The following is a 19,994-nucleotide window of genomic DNA, read 5'->3' on the forward strand; positions in this document are numbered from 1 at the left end:
GTTAAGTTACCATTTAAACTAAATGTCTGACCAGCACAGGGAGCCTCCTCCCACCACTAGCATCTCTTTTAGCTGCTCCCTTGCTGAGGATGCTTCAGGCTGGGTGGTCCCAGCAACACCCTGCAGCATTTTTCAGTCTTGTCAGCAAGCCTGGAATAGGGTCCTTTCTTCTGAGCTCTTGGCTTTGTTTCCCTGCCTGTTACAGGAGTCCTGTGGAAAACGATTTGGAGGACAAGAGGCAGCTCTGATAATGGGAAACGTCTGGGAGGGATTGGAACGTTGGCTTGGTAATACCCGGACAAAACTGCCTCATTCAGAAACAGGACGGGGGGGGAAGCATGCAGAACAAAGATCTCATTTCACTTCATTAAATGCACACGTGATGTTTTCTCTGGAATGCCTCACTGACAAATGGGCCCACATTTTCCAGGGACCGTAGCTTTTATTTAGGCTCAGACAAGGCCATAAATGGCTGAAAAGTATGTACGTTCACAGCTTATGTGAATCTGTCATTTCCAGGCTCCACACTAATTCAGAGCCAGGCCATTGCCAGGTTTGTGTTTCCTGGGGAGTGGGATGGTGGGAGAGGCCTCTCATACACTCACCCCAAAGCTTCTGGCCTGATCTTGTGTACATCATGTCCAGCTTTGCACAGGGACAGAGTTACAAAGCATGGCTCCATCCAGGCCGGCCTGCGTCACCCGGCTGTCGAGCTGCTCCCAACAGACTGGGATAGGTACCCACGGGAGCTAAAACTGCCAAGCCAGATGTTTTGTCTGGAGCAGATGACCTTATACATTGCTCACTGGAGATAGATGCAAGCATGTGGAAGAAACTGGAGGTTTGGGTTCAGTGGAGACATTTTATTCAGCATTTAGGGCTCTACCAGAGCTATTGCTAAATGCCTCCATCTCTTGCTATGGGCACTCCTGGACATAGGCATTTAAATGGATTCAGAGGTTCACACCCAGTTAACAGACTCCATTTCTAAAGGTGGGAGTGCTCTAGTGTTCCAACTCAGTGAACTCGTGTCAGTTATCCAGCTGGGATTTTGGAAGGAGATGCTACACTTCCACCACAAATCTGTGCCCTCCAAGTGCTGTGCAGCCCCCTCTGAATCTGTGCCACCCGAATTTGTGCCATCTGGAACCTGCCTGTCCCCATTTCCAAGCCCTCTGATGGTGCTTTTGTTCATGTCTTGCTTTGCTCATCCCTCCCAGGCTGTTGTTATGCCAGAAAGGGATCTCTTGCCTCTTTTGCCTCACCACCTAACATAGTTCAGTGGTCTCTGCAGCACTGCACTGGCCCAGAGAAGCCCGTATGACATCCAAGCTTGCCCACCTTGCTCTTCCAGTTTCCATCCTCCGGGGATAACTAATCCAGTTTGCAATGAGAGCTTCTTACCCACTTTGCCTCCTGTCACTAGCATTTCCAATCCAAAAGCTTTCTCTCACAGAGGTTGAAAGCAGTGACCTTTTCCTTTGGATTAGCTTTGTTTACAGCTATTTATCCTCTTCCCTCATGTAAAAGGCCTGGCATCAATCCTGACCCACAAGGGCAGCTTGGCTGCAGCAATTAAACGCCAACATGTTCAAATATGGATGTCTAAGGCCAGGCACTATCTCCATACTGTGAACCTAATGCAACAGCCAGATTTGCAGGAGCTCAGCAACTGCACTTGCCAGCCTCTGTGGTGGAGCTGAGCGTGCTCAGCATCTTCTCAGGAGTGGTAGCTCTGGCAGACGCTGCACCGCCGTGTGCAGCATTGGTTTCCACTGCCTAGCCCAGGCCTGGGAAGGGAATATATGATTTCACAGCATAGCTAAGCAATGACCAGAGCTCGTCTCTCGGGTTAGCTGTGTTTACTAACACATTGCACATTTTCTTGCTTAACAGCATAGTTTCTCATTTTCTAAGAGTCCCCAAGCTAATGTTTGTGTCCTAGATCAGCTGGCCAAACTTCCACTGCCAACTCCCAAGCTTTCTCATATAGACACCAGAACAGCCGTCCTGAGTGTGCGTACTGAACATTGCAACAGCTTGTAGCTTAACAAAGCTGTGGAACCTCTGCCCCTGCTCTCACAGGCCCCTGGTGACTCAGAGCTGCTGTTCCACTGACCCAGGCGTGACTCACACAACTCAAACACACTTTGGGCAGCAAAATTCCTGAACGCCTTCTAGCAAGCATCCTGGGCTCTGCCAAGGGCTGGGACAAGTAGCTAAGTGTGTTTGAGCATGCTCATTGCTAGCGAGTTGCCCATCCTCGGAGGATGAGAAGTAGCTAGCTAAATTATTCCGAATGTGGGTAGGAGAACCCAGGAACTTCTGTGCTCTGAACCATATGCCTGACCTGCACAGCCCGGGAGAGACTTTTGTCTATTTTGTGTATTTTGTAAGGATAAGGAGTGGGATAACTATGGGATCATAGAATAGTTTGGGTTGGAAGGGACCTTCAAAGGTCTAGTCCAAGCGCCCTGCAATGAGCAGGGACATCTTCAGCTAGGTCAGGTTGCCCAGAACCACATCCAGGCCTTGAATGTCTCCAGGGCTGGCACATCCACCACCTCTCTGGGCAACCTCTGCCAGTGTTTTACTACCCTCATTGTAAAGAATAAATGTGAGTTCCAGATGTACTCTGACAGTCCTGTAACAGTGTTGAGAGCCAGGATCTGCTGTGGCGATTGTTTGGATGGATTTGTGGCATCTTGAGGTGCACTCAGCTTCCATCATGACCCAGCCATGGACAGATTATGCAGGTCAGGAGACAACCCAACAGATCTGCTCTGCAGAGGGTCACCTCAGAGGTCTCTGAGCTCCCATCTGTCATAGGTGGATTGCATGGTGCTGAGGCACACAAAAGCCTTCTCACAAAATCCCCTCGCACCTCACCAGGCTAATTAGTTCTATGTCCATGCCTTCCCTTCCCATATGGCTGCGCACACCCCAGCATCTCCTGTGATGCTCATATTAATCCAGGTGCAACCCAGAGCTGTTGCCTCAGCTGTGGGAGATCTAATAGACCTTTTTCACCAGCTCTTTTAGCCTGGAGAAGCTGATTTCCCCATGAGCAGATACTTTTACAACAAGCTCTGAAGCATCCTCTTCCAGGGGCTCTTCCTCTGCACTTCCTCTGCCCAGCGCTGGAACAACCTTTCCGTGCTTTGGCTGCAGGCAGTGCTTGAGAGGGGTTCAAATGCTGCAGGGAGAGGAGAAGAGCATGGCTGAGAGAGCATGGGAAGGGGGCTAACCAACACAAGCCCTTGAGATGCCCTCTGCCTCTTCTGGCACTTGGCTCTCTGACTTGGTAGTCAAGAGCTGTGGGCGCCACAGCCAAGGCACAAGTGATGACCTTGGGTCGGTGAAGAGAGAGCACCTGCTTCTTTACAGCAGGGTGGCAGGCACTGGCATGCCTCTGGGAAATTTGGCTGGCTATTTCATTCAGACATGAAGCTCGCCCCTGCGTGACAACAGCAATTGAGAGGTGAGACAAGTGAGTGGCATGTGGAACACTTGTGTTTTGTTGTGGTATAATTGGTAGATTATAATGGCCTGTGCCTGAGCTGAAGACATCCTGGGTTGATTTCCTGCTCCATTCAGGAGCACAAGTCTCCTACTGTTTCAGCTGATGGAGAAAGTGCTCCTAATTGTGTGAATCGGGATTTGCCGGTGGCGGATAATGGCCCTCTCCGCACCAGCAGTGTCTGGGGATGGGGTGCCTGGGCTCATGGCATGGAACACGGCAGAGCCAAGTGCATCTTTGTAGCTCAGTGATGCAGAAAGACAAAGTAGCTGAAATTTCCTCCAGTGACAGCCCTGGGTTTGACTCTGTGCTCTGCCAGAAGCGACCTCAGCAACTCCTCAGTGGCTGTGTCTGCACAATGAGGGAGATAATGAGGAAGGAAGTGGGAAGCAGTGATGATCGCTTCCTCACGCAGGGACAATCATGTCATATTTAACAGCATGGGCTGTGAAGTGCACGTGACATTAGTAGATGTGGAGGCAAGTCAGGACTCTGCCTAAAGTATGTCTCCATGGCAGTATGTACCTGCATGCTGTTTGTGATTTAGCAGTACACACTGGGAAATCCATCTTACGAGTTGTATGGGCCCATTCAGCTGCCTGTACGATGGACAACTGACCCCGCCTTGGTGCCAGTCCCAAGACTTACTCTGCCAGACTCCTGCAGTGGCCTCTTGCATTATCAGACCTCTCTCTGAGGGGCTTTCTGGGGTCAGACTCAAATCCAGCAAGTTGTGGCAGTAGCATATAGGCTAGGACCCCACAAAATAACTGTGGGTACAGATGTCTTGCTAGTGGCTTCCTCATTTGGATTGAATAAGGTTCTTGCTTGGCTAAGCAGATAAGCCATATTTCCTTTGCATTAGGGTAGATGTGCCAGGCAGTCTCTATGAACCAATCTCTGTGACCAGCCAGCACCTATACAATGGTGGAGGCACACATCTGGAAGCTGGAATAGATCTTATTCCACATGAGGGTGGAAGGTGGCATTCTAAATGCCAGCAGGGGCCATGGGATGGCCACCACTCTTTGGGCTTGGCCATCCAGACAGATTTTTACCTAGTTGTGCTGTACATGCCATGCGGTGGCATTCAAGATGGTCTGCTCCATAACCTTCCCCAGCACTGAGGTCAGACTGAAAGGCCTGTAGTTCCCCAGATCCTCCTTCTGGCCCTTGCTGTAGATGAGTGTCAGATTTGCTAACTCCAGTCAACTGGGATGTCCCCAGTTAGCCAGGACCGCTGAGGTGGGGTTGCTCAGCATGCAGAATAGGAAGGATCCAGGTAGACCTTCTAGCAGCCTTCCAGTACCTAAGCAGGGCCCTCAAGAAAGCTGGAGAGGGGCTTTGGACAAGGGCCTATAGGGACAGGCCAAGGGGAACGGCTTTAACCTGCCAGAGGGGAGACTGAGATGAGCTCTTAGGCAGAAGCTCTTCCCTGTGAGGGTGCTGAGGCACTGGCACAGGGTGCCCAGAGAAGCTGTGGCTGCCCCATCCCTGGCAGTGTTCAAGGCCAGGTTGGACACAGGGGCTTGGAGCAACCTGCTCTAGTGGAAGGTGTCCCTGCCCGTGGCAGGGGGTTGGAACTGGATGAGCTTTAAGGTCCCTTCCAAAATGAACCAGACTGAGCTTGTGTGACAAATGATTGTAAGTGGCTCAGTGAGCACTTCTGCCAGCTCCCTCAGTACCCTTGGGGGGATCCCATCAAGACCCATAGACTTGTGTGCGTCTAAGTGGTGTAGCAGGTGGCTGACCATTTCCCCTTGGATTATGGGGCTTCATTCTGCTCCCCATCCCTGTCTTCAAGCTTAGGGGAGTGGGTACCTGGAGAACAACTGCTCTTACTTCAAGACTGAGGCATTAAAGACTGAGGCATTAAAGACTGAGGCAAAGAAGGCATTAAGAACCTCAGCCTTTTCCTCATCCTTTGTCATTATGTCCCCCCCTTGCATCTGATAAAGGATGGAGACTCTCCTTAGCCCTCCTTTTGTTGCTAACATATTTATAGAAACATCTTTTTATTGTATTTTACAGCAGTAAACAGATTAAGTTCTAGCTGGGCTTTGGTCTTTCTAATTTTCTCCCTGCATAACCTCATGGCATCCATGTAGTCCTCCTGAGTTGCCTGCCTCTCTTCCAAAGGTTGTGTTCTCCTTTTTTAGCTGAGTTTCAGCCAAAGCAGACTTTCGGCTAGGCTGGGCTTCCCCAGCACATGGGGATGGCCTGCTCCTGCACCTCTAAGATTTCTTCCTTGAGCAATGTCCAGCCTTCCTGGACTCCTTTGTCTTCAGGACTGCCTCCCAAGGGACTCTGTCAACCAGGCTCCTAAACAGGCCAGTCTGGTGTCTGGAAGCCCAAGGCAGCAGTTCTGCTGACCCCCATCTTACTCCTCCAATGTAAGGATTGGAGTAGTATCATTTCATTTCATCTATCATTTCATGATCACTATGCCCAAGGTGGCCTCCAACCATCACATCACCCACAAGTCTTTCTCTGATCACAAACAACAGGTCCAGTGGGGTGCCTTCCCTAGTTGGCTCACCCACCAGCTGTGTCAGGAAGTTCCTTCCACATGCTCTGGAAACTTTCTAGACTGTTTCCCCTCCGCTGTGTTGTATTTCCAGCAGACATCTGGTCAGTTGAAATCCCTTGTGAGAACAAGGGCTGGTGATTGTGAGACTTCTCCCAGCTCCTGACAGAGTATTTTGTCTGCCTCTTCATCCTGGTTGTGTCTATAACACACTTCCACCATAATATCCGCAAGGTACAGCAGAAGGTACAGCACTTTATTACATCGGGTCTGACACAGAGCTTTAAGCAATCACCATTAGCACAAATGCTGCAGGTGGAGCAGGAGCAAGGAACGAGGAAACCACGGTGAGAAAGAAAATTGCAAGAGCAAGGAAGTGAAGCAAAAAGCAAAGCTAGAAGTATAGAAAAAATATAGCTGTATGTAACAAAGTGCAGACTGGAAGGTGACCAAATTACAGGAAAGGGACAGGGATGTGACAAATAACTGTGCTGTAAGAAAAAGGAGATTTAACTTATCTGCGTGTCACGTGTGTATCCTCACATTGCAGTTGAGGATACACACCTATCTCTTACCTGAGTTTTAATTTTGATTAGAAAAGTATCTCCTTGAGTTACTCTCCCTGAAGCAGAGAAGCCTTAGACCTGAGTCAGTTCACCCGGCTGGGTACGTATGCTAGGGGGGTGATGTAAAGTTAGCTCTGCCCCATCAGGGGGACACCTGGAGAAGGTTACTGCAGGCCCAAGTCCTCACCCAGGACAGTGAGGTGTCCCTGATCCACGAGTGACAGCCCTGGGGACCCTCACACCAACCTCGGGGGCATGCCAGTGTGCATTTGGGTCTGACACGTGCACCTTTGTGGGTATCATGCCACTCTAGGCTTCCCCCTCAGGTCTTGCAGACCTGGCCTGTTTCTTCTCGGCCCTTCCTCATGTTCAGACCTGTTGTCTGGTCCTTGAGGAGTCACTGCTCACATAGTTCAGTCCCACATGAGCTGAGCCTTCTCAGCTACAGCCTTAACACATTTGCTATTCAGAAATAATACCCTCCTTCCTGATTCTGCCAAATAATGTTGCTGCACATCTTCAGTGGGATAGATTATTGCCCTGTCACGAAGGCCACTTGCCAAACCACTTGGTTTCTTGAATTGCCACCTAAAATGCAGTGCAGGCAGGGCCGTCACTGGCTTCAGCACAATGCTGCACGCACAACCCCATCCCTTAGGGCTGGTGTTTCATACGGCAGGGGGGAAAGGAGGAGACGTGAAGGATGTGAGTGGTGAATAGGAGTGAGGTAATGTGGAGAGGGTGATATCATGGTATAGCCACAAGGGCTGGGTGAGGGCTTAAGAAGTAATTTATTGGCACATGTTTAGCCTCGTTTCCCTAGGAGATGAGGCTTACACAGTCACTTGGGTGCATATGTGTACAATGCTGTAATAAGGGAGAGGCTGCAGCTTCAGAATAACCCTCATGAGACACTGGAGAGTCCAAGGGAGGGATGTTGACAGTGCCCCAAGAATAGAGAAAGCTTCAGCTGGAGCCTGCACTTTATTAAACACAGGAACGTGTCCACCCATGAGATGTACACTTGCATGAGCCCGGATTTCGTTTGCTCTGCTTCTCAGGCAATGGCTTGTTACTGAACTTCAGTTGTGTGGCCACTTGGGCTTACCTATGTGTGTGTATATCACAATTTGCAATCCCATACGTGTAACAAAATGCTTGGTTTAGAGGTACCAGTGACTGGAAAGTAAGCGTCAGCAGAAATGAAATACTGATGTATGTAACAGAATAACATCTTCTCTATAGAGCAATGATTCCCAATTTCTTTGGCCCACCAGAGCATTGAAACCTTCAAAATTTCAGGCAAGCATCGTTCACCCTTATAATGAAGCTTTTAGCTAAAAGCGTTTTTATGATACTACCTTGGTTGTGTAGCCAGCAATGATGAATTATCATACCCATTAAGTCCACAGCTTGAAACCACAACTATAAATGCATCTGCTTTTGCCTTATTCTAGCACTTCTGATTCAAGCTCCCTGTTATGGGTCCATCATGACAGAGCAAAGATTCCTGGCAGACATGTTTCTAATGCACTCAGGTAGTACAAACTGCTCCTTTGCAGTTTATGCTTTTACACAGTGAAAGTTTGGAATAAAAGTGAACAGTTTGTCAGGTGTCGTGTATTTGGTTATAAAACACGTGCCTTTGTGCACAGCGTTAAGACTCTGGTGTCTGTGCTGAGATTGTTTTGTGCTGCCTGTGACAGAACAGATAACACACCTTTTCCCTGCCTCAATAAGTTTCCTGACATGGCAGACATCCACACTCACTCTCACAAACAACTCTGGCTCTCTCATTGTCTTCATCTTTCCAGCAAAGGGCTAAGGACTGTTCCCCCCAGTCTATCAGAGATACTCAGGTCTCATCTGCACACAGAAGTTTTACCTGGTTTAAGGGGGTAGATGTACAAATGCCTCTCTCCCCTCGTAGGTGCCTGTCCTGCTGTGGTAACGCTCTCTGATGCTTGCATGAGAGATGCTTTTTGGTTTGCAACTCTACACGTTTCCACATGATTGATAAAAACTAACTGGAAGACATATGCTTTTGTGTACCTGAATGCCAATGCAGAATGGAGGATTTAACCCTTCACCTTGTGTTCCATATTCAGCCCTTCGAGTACACTGGAAAAGCCCCATGCTCATGGTGACCTACATAATCCAGAACAGTGGCTAATCACAATTGCATGTGGTGACATGCAACCAAGGAGGGAATGTGGGAGCTGGGAGACCCCTGCTAGCACTCTGTTCCCAAGAGTGGCATAAGTCACTTTTACCCTCTGCAAATAGACAGCCTCCTCGTGTAGCACCGCTTGCGCAGAGCTGGGCATCAAGAGGCCAGAAACAGATTCATCTTTGAAAACATATTTATCACTTACCACTTGTTATTTTCTTTTCTTATCATGGCACTTGCATCAGGATGAATCTGGGTGAGCCTGATCCTACGATGCTTCTGCAAACTACAGGCCAGCTGAGTTCAGCCATTATTCTGCCTGCTTTGTGTCATGAGGCAGTGCAATCAATGACTCCAAACCAAAGAAGTACATTGTGAAAGATGAGGGGGTTTCTATCAAAAGGCAATGAAAACCACCAGTGGCTTGTACCACTCCCAGACAGCAGCAGAACTTGCTGGGGAGGATGCTTTATAAATGCAAAATCAGTAACAGCAATCCTAAAACCAAAAGAGAGTGGGGAAGCAGAGGCTGAGGAAGCACAGGGAAATGGCACAGCCACCAGGAACAGACCAGATGTGGGCTGATCTAGGATAACTCTTCCCCACAGTTTTCTCCTTCCAGCCGGATGCCGGCATAATCTTTGGTCTTGGTGAACGATGAGGGGACCCACACCAGAATCTCATGGCCTGCGTTGAGGGCACGGAATAAAGCAGGGCAAGAAGATAGATGGCTGACGGGCATGCTTGGTTACAGTGTGAGATGGTTTTTCAAAGCCAGCAGTGTCATTTTGGTTACAACCAACCTCAAAACTCGAGGAAAAGCCCTTGACAGCTGGTGTCATGGCGTTGCTTGCTCTAACAGAGATTTCTGTACGTGCTCGGGACAGTCAGTCTCTTTGAAGTCTCAGATCCTGCCTTCAAGCTACCGGCTGCTTCAGAAATTCAGAGATGGAAATGCTTAAACAAGAGGATCACAGGTATTTATACACAAATGAGCTCCACGGGACATTTCAGGTGGGATTTCATCCCCCTGTGCCTCGCACAACACCCGGGCTGCCTGTTCCGCTTAGCCAACGCCATTTGGATCCTAACGCATATGGGCTGAAATCCTTATTGTTGACCTCCCCCCATCCCAACACGGATGACACCTGTAGCCGTGGCCGGCATTCCAGCGTGTCCCCGGGTCTGGAGCACGGCGGCAGTGGCTTGGTGCAGCTCCCACTTGTGGAGAGCCCACCCCGTGCCTCAGTTTCCCCCTTTTCTGACAACGGGGGCGCGGCTGCAACCCCGGACCCAGCTCCAGGGGTCCCGACCCCCTCCAAAGGCCGCCCAGGGGCCCGGCGGCGGGGGCCGAGCGGCGGCCGCCCCCTCCCGGCGTGCGGCCCGGGGAGGAGCCGGCCCCGGGGCGGGGGTCGGGCCGGGGGTGGAGCCGCGGGCTGGCGGGTCGAGGGGAGGGGGAGCCCTCCCCTTTCCTTCCCGAGTGAGCTGGAGACGGGGAAGGCGCCTCCGCAACTCCTCCTGCCCCGCCGCTGCCGCCCGCCCGCCCGCCCGCAGCATGGTGAGCGCGCCCGCCCGGCGGGAAGTTTGGCGGCCCCGGCCCCGCTCCCTTGCCCGGCCGCGCTCACCGCCCCTCGCTCCCTTCTCTTTGCAGATCTGGAAAACTCTGCCGCTGCTCTGCGCCCTGCTGGCCGCCGCCCGCCTGCGAGCCGAGGTATGCGCGGGGCCCCGCCGGCGGCCACCGCGGACGGGACGGGCTCTGGGGACAGCGGGGGGCTCCTTCTGGAGCTTTCCACCGCGCCCCGGCACCCCGGAGCGGAGAGGGGGAGCCGGCGGAGCGGGGAAAGTAGCGGCCGGGGCGGGGAGGGAAGTTGCGGGTCCCTCCGTTGGGGCGAGGGGAGCGGGCCGGACCCCCCCCCTTTCCTTCCTTCCTTCCCACAGCCTGGGGTCCCCTGGGCAGCCCCTTTCCCCTCCCTCCCGCTCCTTCTTTCTCTGCCTTTTTTCCTTGTTTTACTGCAATGACATTGAAAACCATTGAAAGCCCCCAACTCGTAACACCACCCCCACCCCTCCGCGCTCTGTTGACGGAGAATAAGCGGTGCCTGAATTCCTGGTTGCGGCGGCCTCCGAAAAAGTGAGGTCAGAAACAAAATATTTGATAATTACGGCAGGGGAAATGTGGAAGTGATTTGAGGAAAATGAACTCAAGCTGGGCTGGGGAGGGAGGCTGAGCCTGCCGGCGGAGGGAAGTGGTCCCACTCATCCTCCCCGCCTGCATTTTTTCTCCCTACATGTTTCTCCCAGATGGCGAGACCCACCCTAGAACATCACAGTTTGGCTCTGCGCAGGGAAAAAATGCATAAACACATCTGATTTTCTCCAAACGCTTCCCTCTTTCTCTGCCTCCCCCCCATGGACCGTGCTGCCCAGGTTGTGGCAAAGAGGGGGGTTGAGGTGAAGCCCATCGCTGTTGCTCTGTCCCCATAAGCAAAGCTTGTCGGAGAACTCCCCGAACTGCCAGCCGCTCGCTGAAGGGATGAGCAGTGTGAGCGCTGGGGCATGTGAGGGGTGGAGGTGAGGCAGGGCAGGTGAGAGCTACCACTGTCAAGCTATAGCTCCAGTCATGTCTTTTGTGAAAGCCAAGGGGATGGAACTGAGCTGTAGTATGGGCTGGCATTTCACATCTGCCTCTACATGATAAGATAGTAATGTGCTTTCTTCCCAAGGCGTGACATACTTACGCACTCAGCATTTCCACGCATCCTCTCCAGCACTGTCCTGAAAAAGCCAGATCAGTTTGATTAATTTTCTTAGGAACCCTAAATAAGCCTTAACCAGTTCTGGTCAATGTACAGAAAAACCTCTGTAGGAAGGAAGGGCATAGCAGTGCATCCCTAAAATACATGGTAGTAACAGCTAACCAGCGATGGCACTCAACTGAGTAAACCGTGTTGGAGTCAGTAGACCAGAGAAACTGAGCCCTTGGTTTCTGATTTCACCAGTGCCGCAACATTATGCTAATGGTCAAAGTGCTAAATCCTGGTTTTTGCCTAATGTAACCCCAATTTGGAGTGCCTGGATGGCTTCCCAAGTGTAAGTACTGTTATGTCTCCCTGCCTCCTCTGCAAACTGGAAGTAAGAAAAATGTACAGCCATCAGTGTTTAAAAGTTGGTTCTAAAGGCCAGTTCACACTGGTTAAATGAATGATTTGACTGTTTACAGGGGTAATGGTCCCCGTGTCAAACCAGTGAATGTTTTGGTTCGATTCCAGTCTAAGTTCAGCAAAACTTGATAGCGATGACTGAGGTTTGGGTCTGGTTTCAGGGAAAGTTGACACCTCAGGCCACTTTTGTTTCGGGGTTCAGTTTGATTCCTTGTTGCCAGTAGCTGCCGAGTGGTGAACATCAGTTCACAGGCAGTGTCCCACCCTCTGGGATATCCAGACCTTCTCGTTTTCTAGGGAGTGGGCTGTGCTTGAAAGCGAGCTGCTTGCTAATTCAGAGACAGCTTTGATGGGTGCCCCTTTCTAAACGTTTCTTATTACCACTCTCTGCATCCCCGGCATTTAGTAAGATTAGTGTGGCGTTTCCCTGTGGTTTTCCCTCTTCCCGATATTGGAAGAGATAACCTCTCTCTTTCTCCTCTTTCTGCTGCAGTTTGCACTTCATGCCTTTCAGTATGTTCAGAATATTAACACTGAGCCTTGAGCTTCTAATCCTCTTGTCGGCTGAAGTATATCTGAACTGTACTGGGGGTTTTTTGTACAACACGTTTCTACAACATTGTTAGGTGCATAATTAGAGTCTTTAAAGAAAGAAAGAAATTGCTTCAGTAAATGTTCCTGGCATGACTTTGTGCAGACTGGAAAATCTGAGACGTGCCAAAACTTGGGAGCTTTTCTTGGCCTGGTTCGGTAATAGTCACAAGAGCAATAGATGGTGAACTGTGCTCCTCGGATGGAAGCCAGCCCCAGCTTTGGACAGCCCTTTTTTATCTCTTTCTTCCTGGGTCACACTCTCAATGAGGCAGCCATTCACTCATGTTAACGGGGATGCTACAGAGGTGAGGCTGCTTGTGTTCTCAGCTGGGGCTTTCAGAAGCAGATGGAGTGATTTTGGCGAAGCATCCATCACGACAGGGGAAAAGGGAGTGGCTCAAAATGTCTGATGAATGTATTAAATCAGTTAATCGGTTGTTTGCATCCTGATGGAGTAAGTTACCTAGTTGACAGTGGGGAGGAGTCCGGTGGCTGTTTGACTGTGTCCATGAGGTCTGAAGGGGGGTGTGCAGGAGCACTTCCACTTGGGGTACCACTGTAGTGAGACCAGCATCGTGATGTGTCCCACCAGGATCCTTATTTCAAAATAAGAGTGTGGGTTTTTCTCTTTTCATTTTAGCTTCAACCTGAGTCAGAATCATCAAGGAAGTTATTTTCACCATGAATTTCAGATGCTAGCAAAGAGGTTTATGCCAGCATGAATATATTGGTGTGGGCTGTGGACAGGAGTCCTTCCCTGAATCCACCCTTGCCAAGAGGAGTGGTCAGTGCCCTGGCCTGCCCTCTGCTCCTTGCCAGTTTTCTCACTGTTCAAATTCATCACTGGGGACCTGTAGCTGTTCTGAACTATCCTTAACCCATTTCTGGCCAAACGAGCCAGCCTTTGGAAAAAGTTATGTAGGCAGTTTTGGCTAAAAAGGGCTAGAGAACAGCTAGAGGCTCTCCTCTTGTGCGGAGATCTACTGACAGATCTTAGGAGGCTATAATCCCCAAGCAATGCAGGGATGAGAAGCATCTGGAGGCAGATTTATATATAACCTTTTCTAATAGCACAGTGTTTGCAGCGCCTACATCTGTTGTAACCCTGGGATTAAATTTTTTCACCCCACTAACTTGTGTAACTTCCATGTGAAAAGCTAAAAAGGGATGTCATGGGGGAAGAGAAAAGACAAAGGTTTTGGTTAAGTTTTATTTGCTTAACTCACCTGAGCACTTCCTCTAGATGGGACTTGGCTGCTTTTGCATGTAGGGAGGGCAGCACTCAACTGCTTCCAAGACCTGTGCCCCTTCTGCCAGCAGAGCACTTGTGCACCCCAGGAGAGATGGAGCTGGGAGTTCAGCTGGTCTTTGTAAAGCCTGGTGTACCTCCTTCCTCCCGTTGGGCTGTTCACACAGCCTGACCGGGATCATCAGCTTGCTTTGGTTAAACCTTTCTTGTGTTCTTGCAACTCAAACCTGCTGTCTTAATAAATGAAACTGAATAAGTTAAAGTTGAGATCCTGATGTAACTGCATAGCTGCATTTGGCCCTGAAGCCATCACTCTAAGAAGGGTCTGTTTGCCTTTGAAATTTAGCAATAGAGGCTTTGTGAATGGTTCAGTTCTCCTCTCACTGGTATTTTGGCCATAGCAGTGGAAAGAAAAGACAGTGTGGTGCCAATCGTGTGGGTAACTTGGGCAGGTTTTAATATGCACTGGCTTTGTGCAGTAAACCCCAACAGTCACGTGCAACCCACTAATGTAATAAAACTAGCTTCCCAGATCTAGTCTAGCAGGCACATCTTCGGTGGAAGGAAAAACTGCATCATTTTTCTCCTTGAGCTGTTTTTGGAGTGATAGGCATCTTCCTCCTTAAAATCCTGCCGTGGAGTGCCAGACCAGGTGTTGCTGGAGTTGTGTCTCAAGGCGATAAGAGTATTTTAAATGGGGAAACAGGATAAAAATGATTCTACCCAGGGCACCCAGCAGAGGCTCACCTGTGCAAAGCCTGGTTTTCAAAGCACATGCTGTACCACCGGGCAGCTGCAGATAGTCCTGGATCAGTGTCTGGGAGGTGAACGAAGCGGTTTTGTCCGAGGCACCTTGGTTGAGCTGAAGGCGCTGGCCCGATGCCCCGTGTATGAGTGCTTAAACAACCTCGCCGCCTGTTTGGAGGGGACCAGGGCACCAGCTCTGAAGCAGAAGGGATGTCACGTAGCACATACCTGTGCATGGCACCCTCGTGCTGCTCCTGAGGCGGAGCTGCTGCCGGATCTGAGCTGCTCTGTGCACGCGTGCTTTAAACTGAGTGAGTGACTTTATCTGCCAGAGTGCAAATTCCTTGCCGGTAATTAACAGGGGGCTGCTGCTGGGGGCTGCCTGGGGGGCAGCTCCGCTCCCAGCACAGGAGGAAAGGGCTGCCTGAGCGTCTCCTGTTGCATTTTCCAGCTGCTGTTATTGGTACAGCTGCTCACCCATCAGGAGGCACTGGGGCACCTTTGATCTTTCTTGTGTGGTGTTACATGAGCTGGGGAATGTTTCTCTTTGTACAGAAGAGAGTTTGTCACAAATCTCAGCCAGATGTGTCTTTCTGGGCTTATGAGACTCCTTTCAACTGTGTTTCTGCCACATGTCCTGTGAGCTAGATGAGATTGGTTCCCAGAAGTGCCTTATTTAGCTGGGTTGCATCTAGCAGGAGGGTCGGCTTCTGCTGTACTGTGGTATCTAAACTAATCTATGCATAACCAGTGTTGTCTCTTGAGTATAGCAAAAGAAAAGAGCAGACTGCTGTTGTGCTGTGAAGCACACTTCCTTCCAGAGCTGCGTCTGAGTGGCAGGCATGGGGTTAGATACATCCAGACCTTCCCAGAGCTTGTAGATTTTGCCACAGCTAGTGTGAGCTGGTGGGAGCAGGGGCTTGTTTGCTCGGGGGCTCTGAGCGCAATTCCTAGGCATTGCAGCAGTAAATAAACAAACAGCTCATAAGCAGACCTGGAGGCTTCAGCACTGTGGTAAAGCACAGATAACTAGTGCCGCATGGCATTTTCTTACTGCTTGCTCTCAGGTGTGCTCCAGTTCTGATCTGGGCTTGAAGACACCAGCCAGCAGTAAGGAGTGACTGTGTCCCTTCTTTGCTGTGCAAACCATCAACCCTCAAGTGAAGTTTATAGAGTTCCTGTGAAATCTTACTATCTACTCGATGCCTTAGCTCTCTCACGTATTACACTGTCCCTCTCAGTTTTGACACCAGGCCTGTGGTTGCTTGGGGAATGGATTAGATGTAGGCTGCCTGTGAGAGATGATGAAGAAAAGCAAGCTCATGCTCCAGTCTGCACATGTGGGATTTCTTGAGATACCCGCTTCTTGTTTGGAGTGCATCAAGGGGTCCATAAGTTGGAAACAATTTGGAGGCTCCTCTTGGACCAACACATTTGGAAAGAACAAGGGGTTTGGGGTGGATGACTGGGGAGGGATTTGGTATCTCTAGCTCAGCTGTAGGTGGATCCCACATTTCCACTGTTTGACAGTTCAGCAAATATTTTGGCAGAAGAAACTAAACACTGCTTGAAGACCGGGATCTGTTTTTTATCACACTGGGGAGAGCGTGCCAGTTTTCCTGTGCTTTTGAGGAAGATATCCAATGCACCAGGAAAACCAGGAGGTTGAGAAGGAAAACTTGGTAGAACCCATCTCATTCATCTCTCTATGAGCATTGCAGGGTGGCTCTCTGTACAGTGTTTCCCTTGGCTATACCCTGTCAACTGCTGTCCCAGAGATGGACCTCTAACCACTTTCTCAAAATACTGTACACTATGTAAGGAACCCCAGAGTAACCAGCTTTTCGTGTTCCTTCTCCTTTATCCATCCCTCAGTTAATTCTGCAGCTTTGTTACAGCAGTGAAGCTGTAAGCATGTGGATTTGCATTTGTTTGGGGGTTTTTTTCCTCTTGATTGTATGTCTGTAGAGGGCCTCGAAATGCAAAGAGCAACAAACTGGCTTGAAGGAACAATGGAGAGAAACAGATAAAACCACCAAGGCGAAGCAGCTGGGTTTCATTGATAGGAGAGGATTTGCACACCTAATGCTCCAAGCATAGAAGGACCAGTTGGACAGTTATTTGTCACCCACTGCTGGTTGTCCCTAGCCAATATATGTTCTTCCTGATCCCCTCCCTGCTTCTTGCTCAGAGTCTTGAGATAGCATCAAGAGGCCTTGGGAATATGGATGCTGGTGGAGCTTTCCATGCTTAATCAGTTTTTCCCCACAATGAAAGTTTGCAAGAAATAGTGATAGCTTCCAAGATTGTCTATAGCCATAGACAATGTCTTTATCTGTGAGGAGACCTAGAGAGGTAGTGGAAGGACTTGCTGCAGAGGTACCTGTGGCAGGAGTAAGACTCAAACAGTGTTCTCAAATCTTCCAAGTCAGGGGAGAAGAAGATGTTAAAATCCTGGATAAGAAGGAAGCAAGAGCAGGGAGACAGCAGTGGGCTGGCAAAGGTACCTGCCTCTGCTGCAGAGATGTGCTGGTGAACCTTGTCTTAACGCAGGAGCCCATGATTTGGGTGCCCCTGGCTGCACTTTCCTCATCACTCTGCTGCCAGAGCAAGGGGCTTGAGTGTCAGAATTGCCAAAGCAATTCGGGGCTTGAGTGTCAGAGGGACAGAACAAGGAGCTTCTGTCCATCCACTGGGACGGACGGAAGCGGGAGCATTCAGCAGGTGCTGGCCAGTGTCCAGGCTGGCCTCCAGCGCCGTGCTGTCCAGGGATGGTTCTGACAGCAGGGTCTGCTGCCGTTCTCCTGACAATGGATCGATCTGGAGGACAGTGCTGGGGTTGGGCGGGCTGGACTCCGTGCTAGAGCGGCCCCTGCTATGTAAGTGCTGGTAATCGTAGCCCGAAGCCACGAGCTTTCCTTCTGCATGATGTAACTCTTTGCATATGTACTCCTTGCTGCTCTGGGACTTTCTTTTCCCTCTTGCGTTTTGGCCACTTTTTCATGTTTATGTTTGAGGAAGCTTAAGTATGAGGGATTGGAATTGTTGTCTTGAATGGAGGAAGTGGTTTCCTTGGGGAATTTTTGCTATGTCTGGATTGTTTCGTTGTCTGGGTGAGTAAAATTCCTCAAGGATAACCGAAACGGTTGTGACCCAGCTCCGGTCTGCAGCTCATGCATTCAAACCCAGGGCTCTGGAAGATTAAGGTGGCAGGGGACCAAGCATTCACGTTGAAGGCGTCGCCTTCAACTTGGCAGGAAAGCTGCGGTATTCCTCTCTGAGGACAGCGGGTTTGCTCTGTGTGATGCAAGCTCTGGGGTATTCCAGCCCCAAGACGATGAATGCCACGTGAGTAGTATCAGCCTACTCTTCTTCAGGCAAGTGCTCCCCTTCTCCAGTTGCCCCGCAGACAGGAGGTGGAAAAGTCAGGTTGCAACAAGAGCTTCATTTCTCACGTCCCCAGGACTCGGGCCTAGACCCATTGGTAGAGGATGATGAGTAAGGGTAAAGTTATGATTTGATTTTATTTTAACTGCCTGATTTATGCCCAGTCCCCAGTGAAAGAGTGAGCCTCAGCACATTGGAGCAAGCAGCACATTGCCCTTCCCATGACTGGGGCTGGGCAGGAGGCCTGTGCTGTCCCTGGCAAGCAGCATTCCCATGTTTGACCCGCGGCAGGGTGGCACGCATTGGGGGCTGCTCACAGGGCCTCCTTGGTCACATCAGCTGCCAAGCTGTGCATGGGGCAGCATGACCAGTCCTTCCTAGCTGAAAGCAGCACTTTCAGGAGGGCAAGAGGCGTGTCCTCAGGCCTTTGTTCATCTGAGATGTGTATGCAGGAAGATGAGCACACGCTTGCAGGATGATTCTGCAACCCGTGTGTTTTGCCAAGCTTTTCAGAGGGGCTAATGGTAAACATGATAATGCTTTTCCAGATCATTCAGAGCATTCCCTTTCAGAAAAACAGGCTGGTTCTTCTGCAAGTTATCTATGTGCCCTAGGATTAATAGCTGCTTGTACAAACCATAGCCATTAGTGTCTTGTCAAATCTAGTTTTACACATCCACAATAAATGATGCCTTCTTCTTGTTCTGTGAAAAATGATTCCATGCTCTGGAGTATCTCAGAGTCAATAGGTTTATCTTCATGGGCCTGTCCTATGAGCAAGTAGACCATTAATCTTTTTATTCTGTCCCAATGGTCCTAATTCCACCTCCACATTCAGTGATAATCGGTGCCTCCCCCATACACTTAGCTCCACCTTGTACGCAGAGTTGGTTTATGGGGTCGCTCAGGTCTGTGCTTAGCCCACCTCTTTTAATCTCTTGTAGCTCACTTCCTCTGTCTCAGCAGAACATTCTTCCCTGGCTGCCTAAAGAAATGGAGCTTTATGTGCTCTTATTCTCTGTTGGTGTGTTTGAACCTCCTCAAATAACTTGTAAACGCAACAGCCATGTTTAGCAAAGTATATTTATTTCCTACAAGATACTATTAAGTTCTGTAAAAATAGACACTGTGCTAGTTACTACCCTACCTGAGGGAGAAGCTCCAGCATGTGATCAGCTTTTACTACAGACCAGAGAAGCGTTTTATGAGTATTCCCCTTTGTAGTTCATACCTTCATAGTCACCAGATGCGATCAGCCTCAAGACAGGAATCTGTGGGAAGCAGCTTGTAGAACAGTTTGTTGTTGCTTGGCTTTATACTTTATAGTTTGTCCTACCCTCTTTAGTGTTCAGAGCTGTGTGCAGTCCCCAGGAGCGTGTTGTAGAGGAAACTAAGCCAAAGCATGGTTAATCACGGGGCACAAAACATGGTTTGTTCCACTTCGTGTGCACATACACACACGTGCACACAGTCACCTTACTCAGCCCTGTTATGGAGTAACTTGTCAGTAACTTCTGCAGCCCAGGCCTGCAATGGGGAAGGGGAGAATGCACCAAAATTTGCAGTCGATGGGTGTTTTGGATCCTGCTGGGTAAGTGTTGCATCTCACTGTGGTACATGAGGAGCCTGAAAGCACGCAGTGTCAGTGCGGTGCCTGGGCTGTTCCTAACCTGCTGCACGTGAAAACCAAAAGAGACAGGAGAACAGCTGGGTGCTAATTCCTCCTCACAAATCACTGCCAAGCTCTTCTGCAGTGCAGGAGCACACATCCAGATGCTGGGGTCAGGCCATCCTGGCTGCAGATCCAAAGTCAGCAGTAAACCAGCATTAAATAGAGACAACTGTTGGGGGTTTTGGTGGTTATTTGTTTATATTTATTTGTGGTGGGGTTTTGGCAAGGTGGAGGGGCTAAAGAGAACTCTGAGCATATGTGGTTCAAACACCTTCAGAGCCTGTAGACATCAAGATACTACAGACAGACTCTTCTCTCCAGACTTACTTGTTCTCACCCTTAGCATCATGCCATGATTTGTATGTAGGCTTTAGGGAAGGCACCCGATTCCTCTAAGCTAT

At 49.8% G+C, this 19,994-nt stretch overlaps 1 protein-coding gene across 1 annotated transcript in view; it reads left to right on the top strand.

Moving 5' to 3' along the window:
• Positions 1 to 10,267: 10,267 nt before the first annotated feature.
• The window catches only part of FSTL1 (follistatin like 1), a 52,541-nt gene continuing 42,814 nt past the window's right edge, over positions 10,268 to 19,994 (top strand). Inside the window, exons 1-2 of the mRNA XM_030471784.2 lie at positions 10,268 to 10,341; positions 10,435 to 10,494. Coding sequence (XP_030327644.1) covers positions 10,339 to 10,341; positions 10,435 to 10,494 — 63 coding nt within the window. The 5' untranslated portion in view covers positions 10,268 to 10,338. The remainder of the gene's footprint in view (positions 10,342 to 10,434; positions 10,495 to 19,994) is intronic.

The sequence above is a fragment of the Strigops habroptila genome, chromosome 2 (assembly GCF_004027225.2).
Source record: "Strigops habroptila isolate Jane chromosome 2, bStrHab1.2.pri, whole genome shotgun sequence".
Taxonomy (NCBI): Eukaryota; Metazoa; Chordata; class Aves; order Psittaciformes; family Psittacidae; genus Strigops; species Strigops habroptila.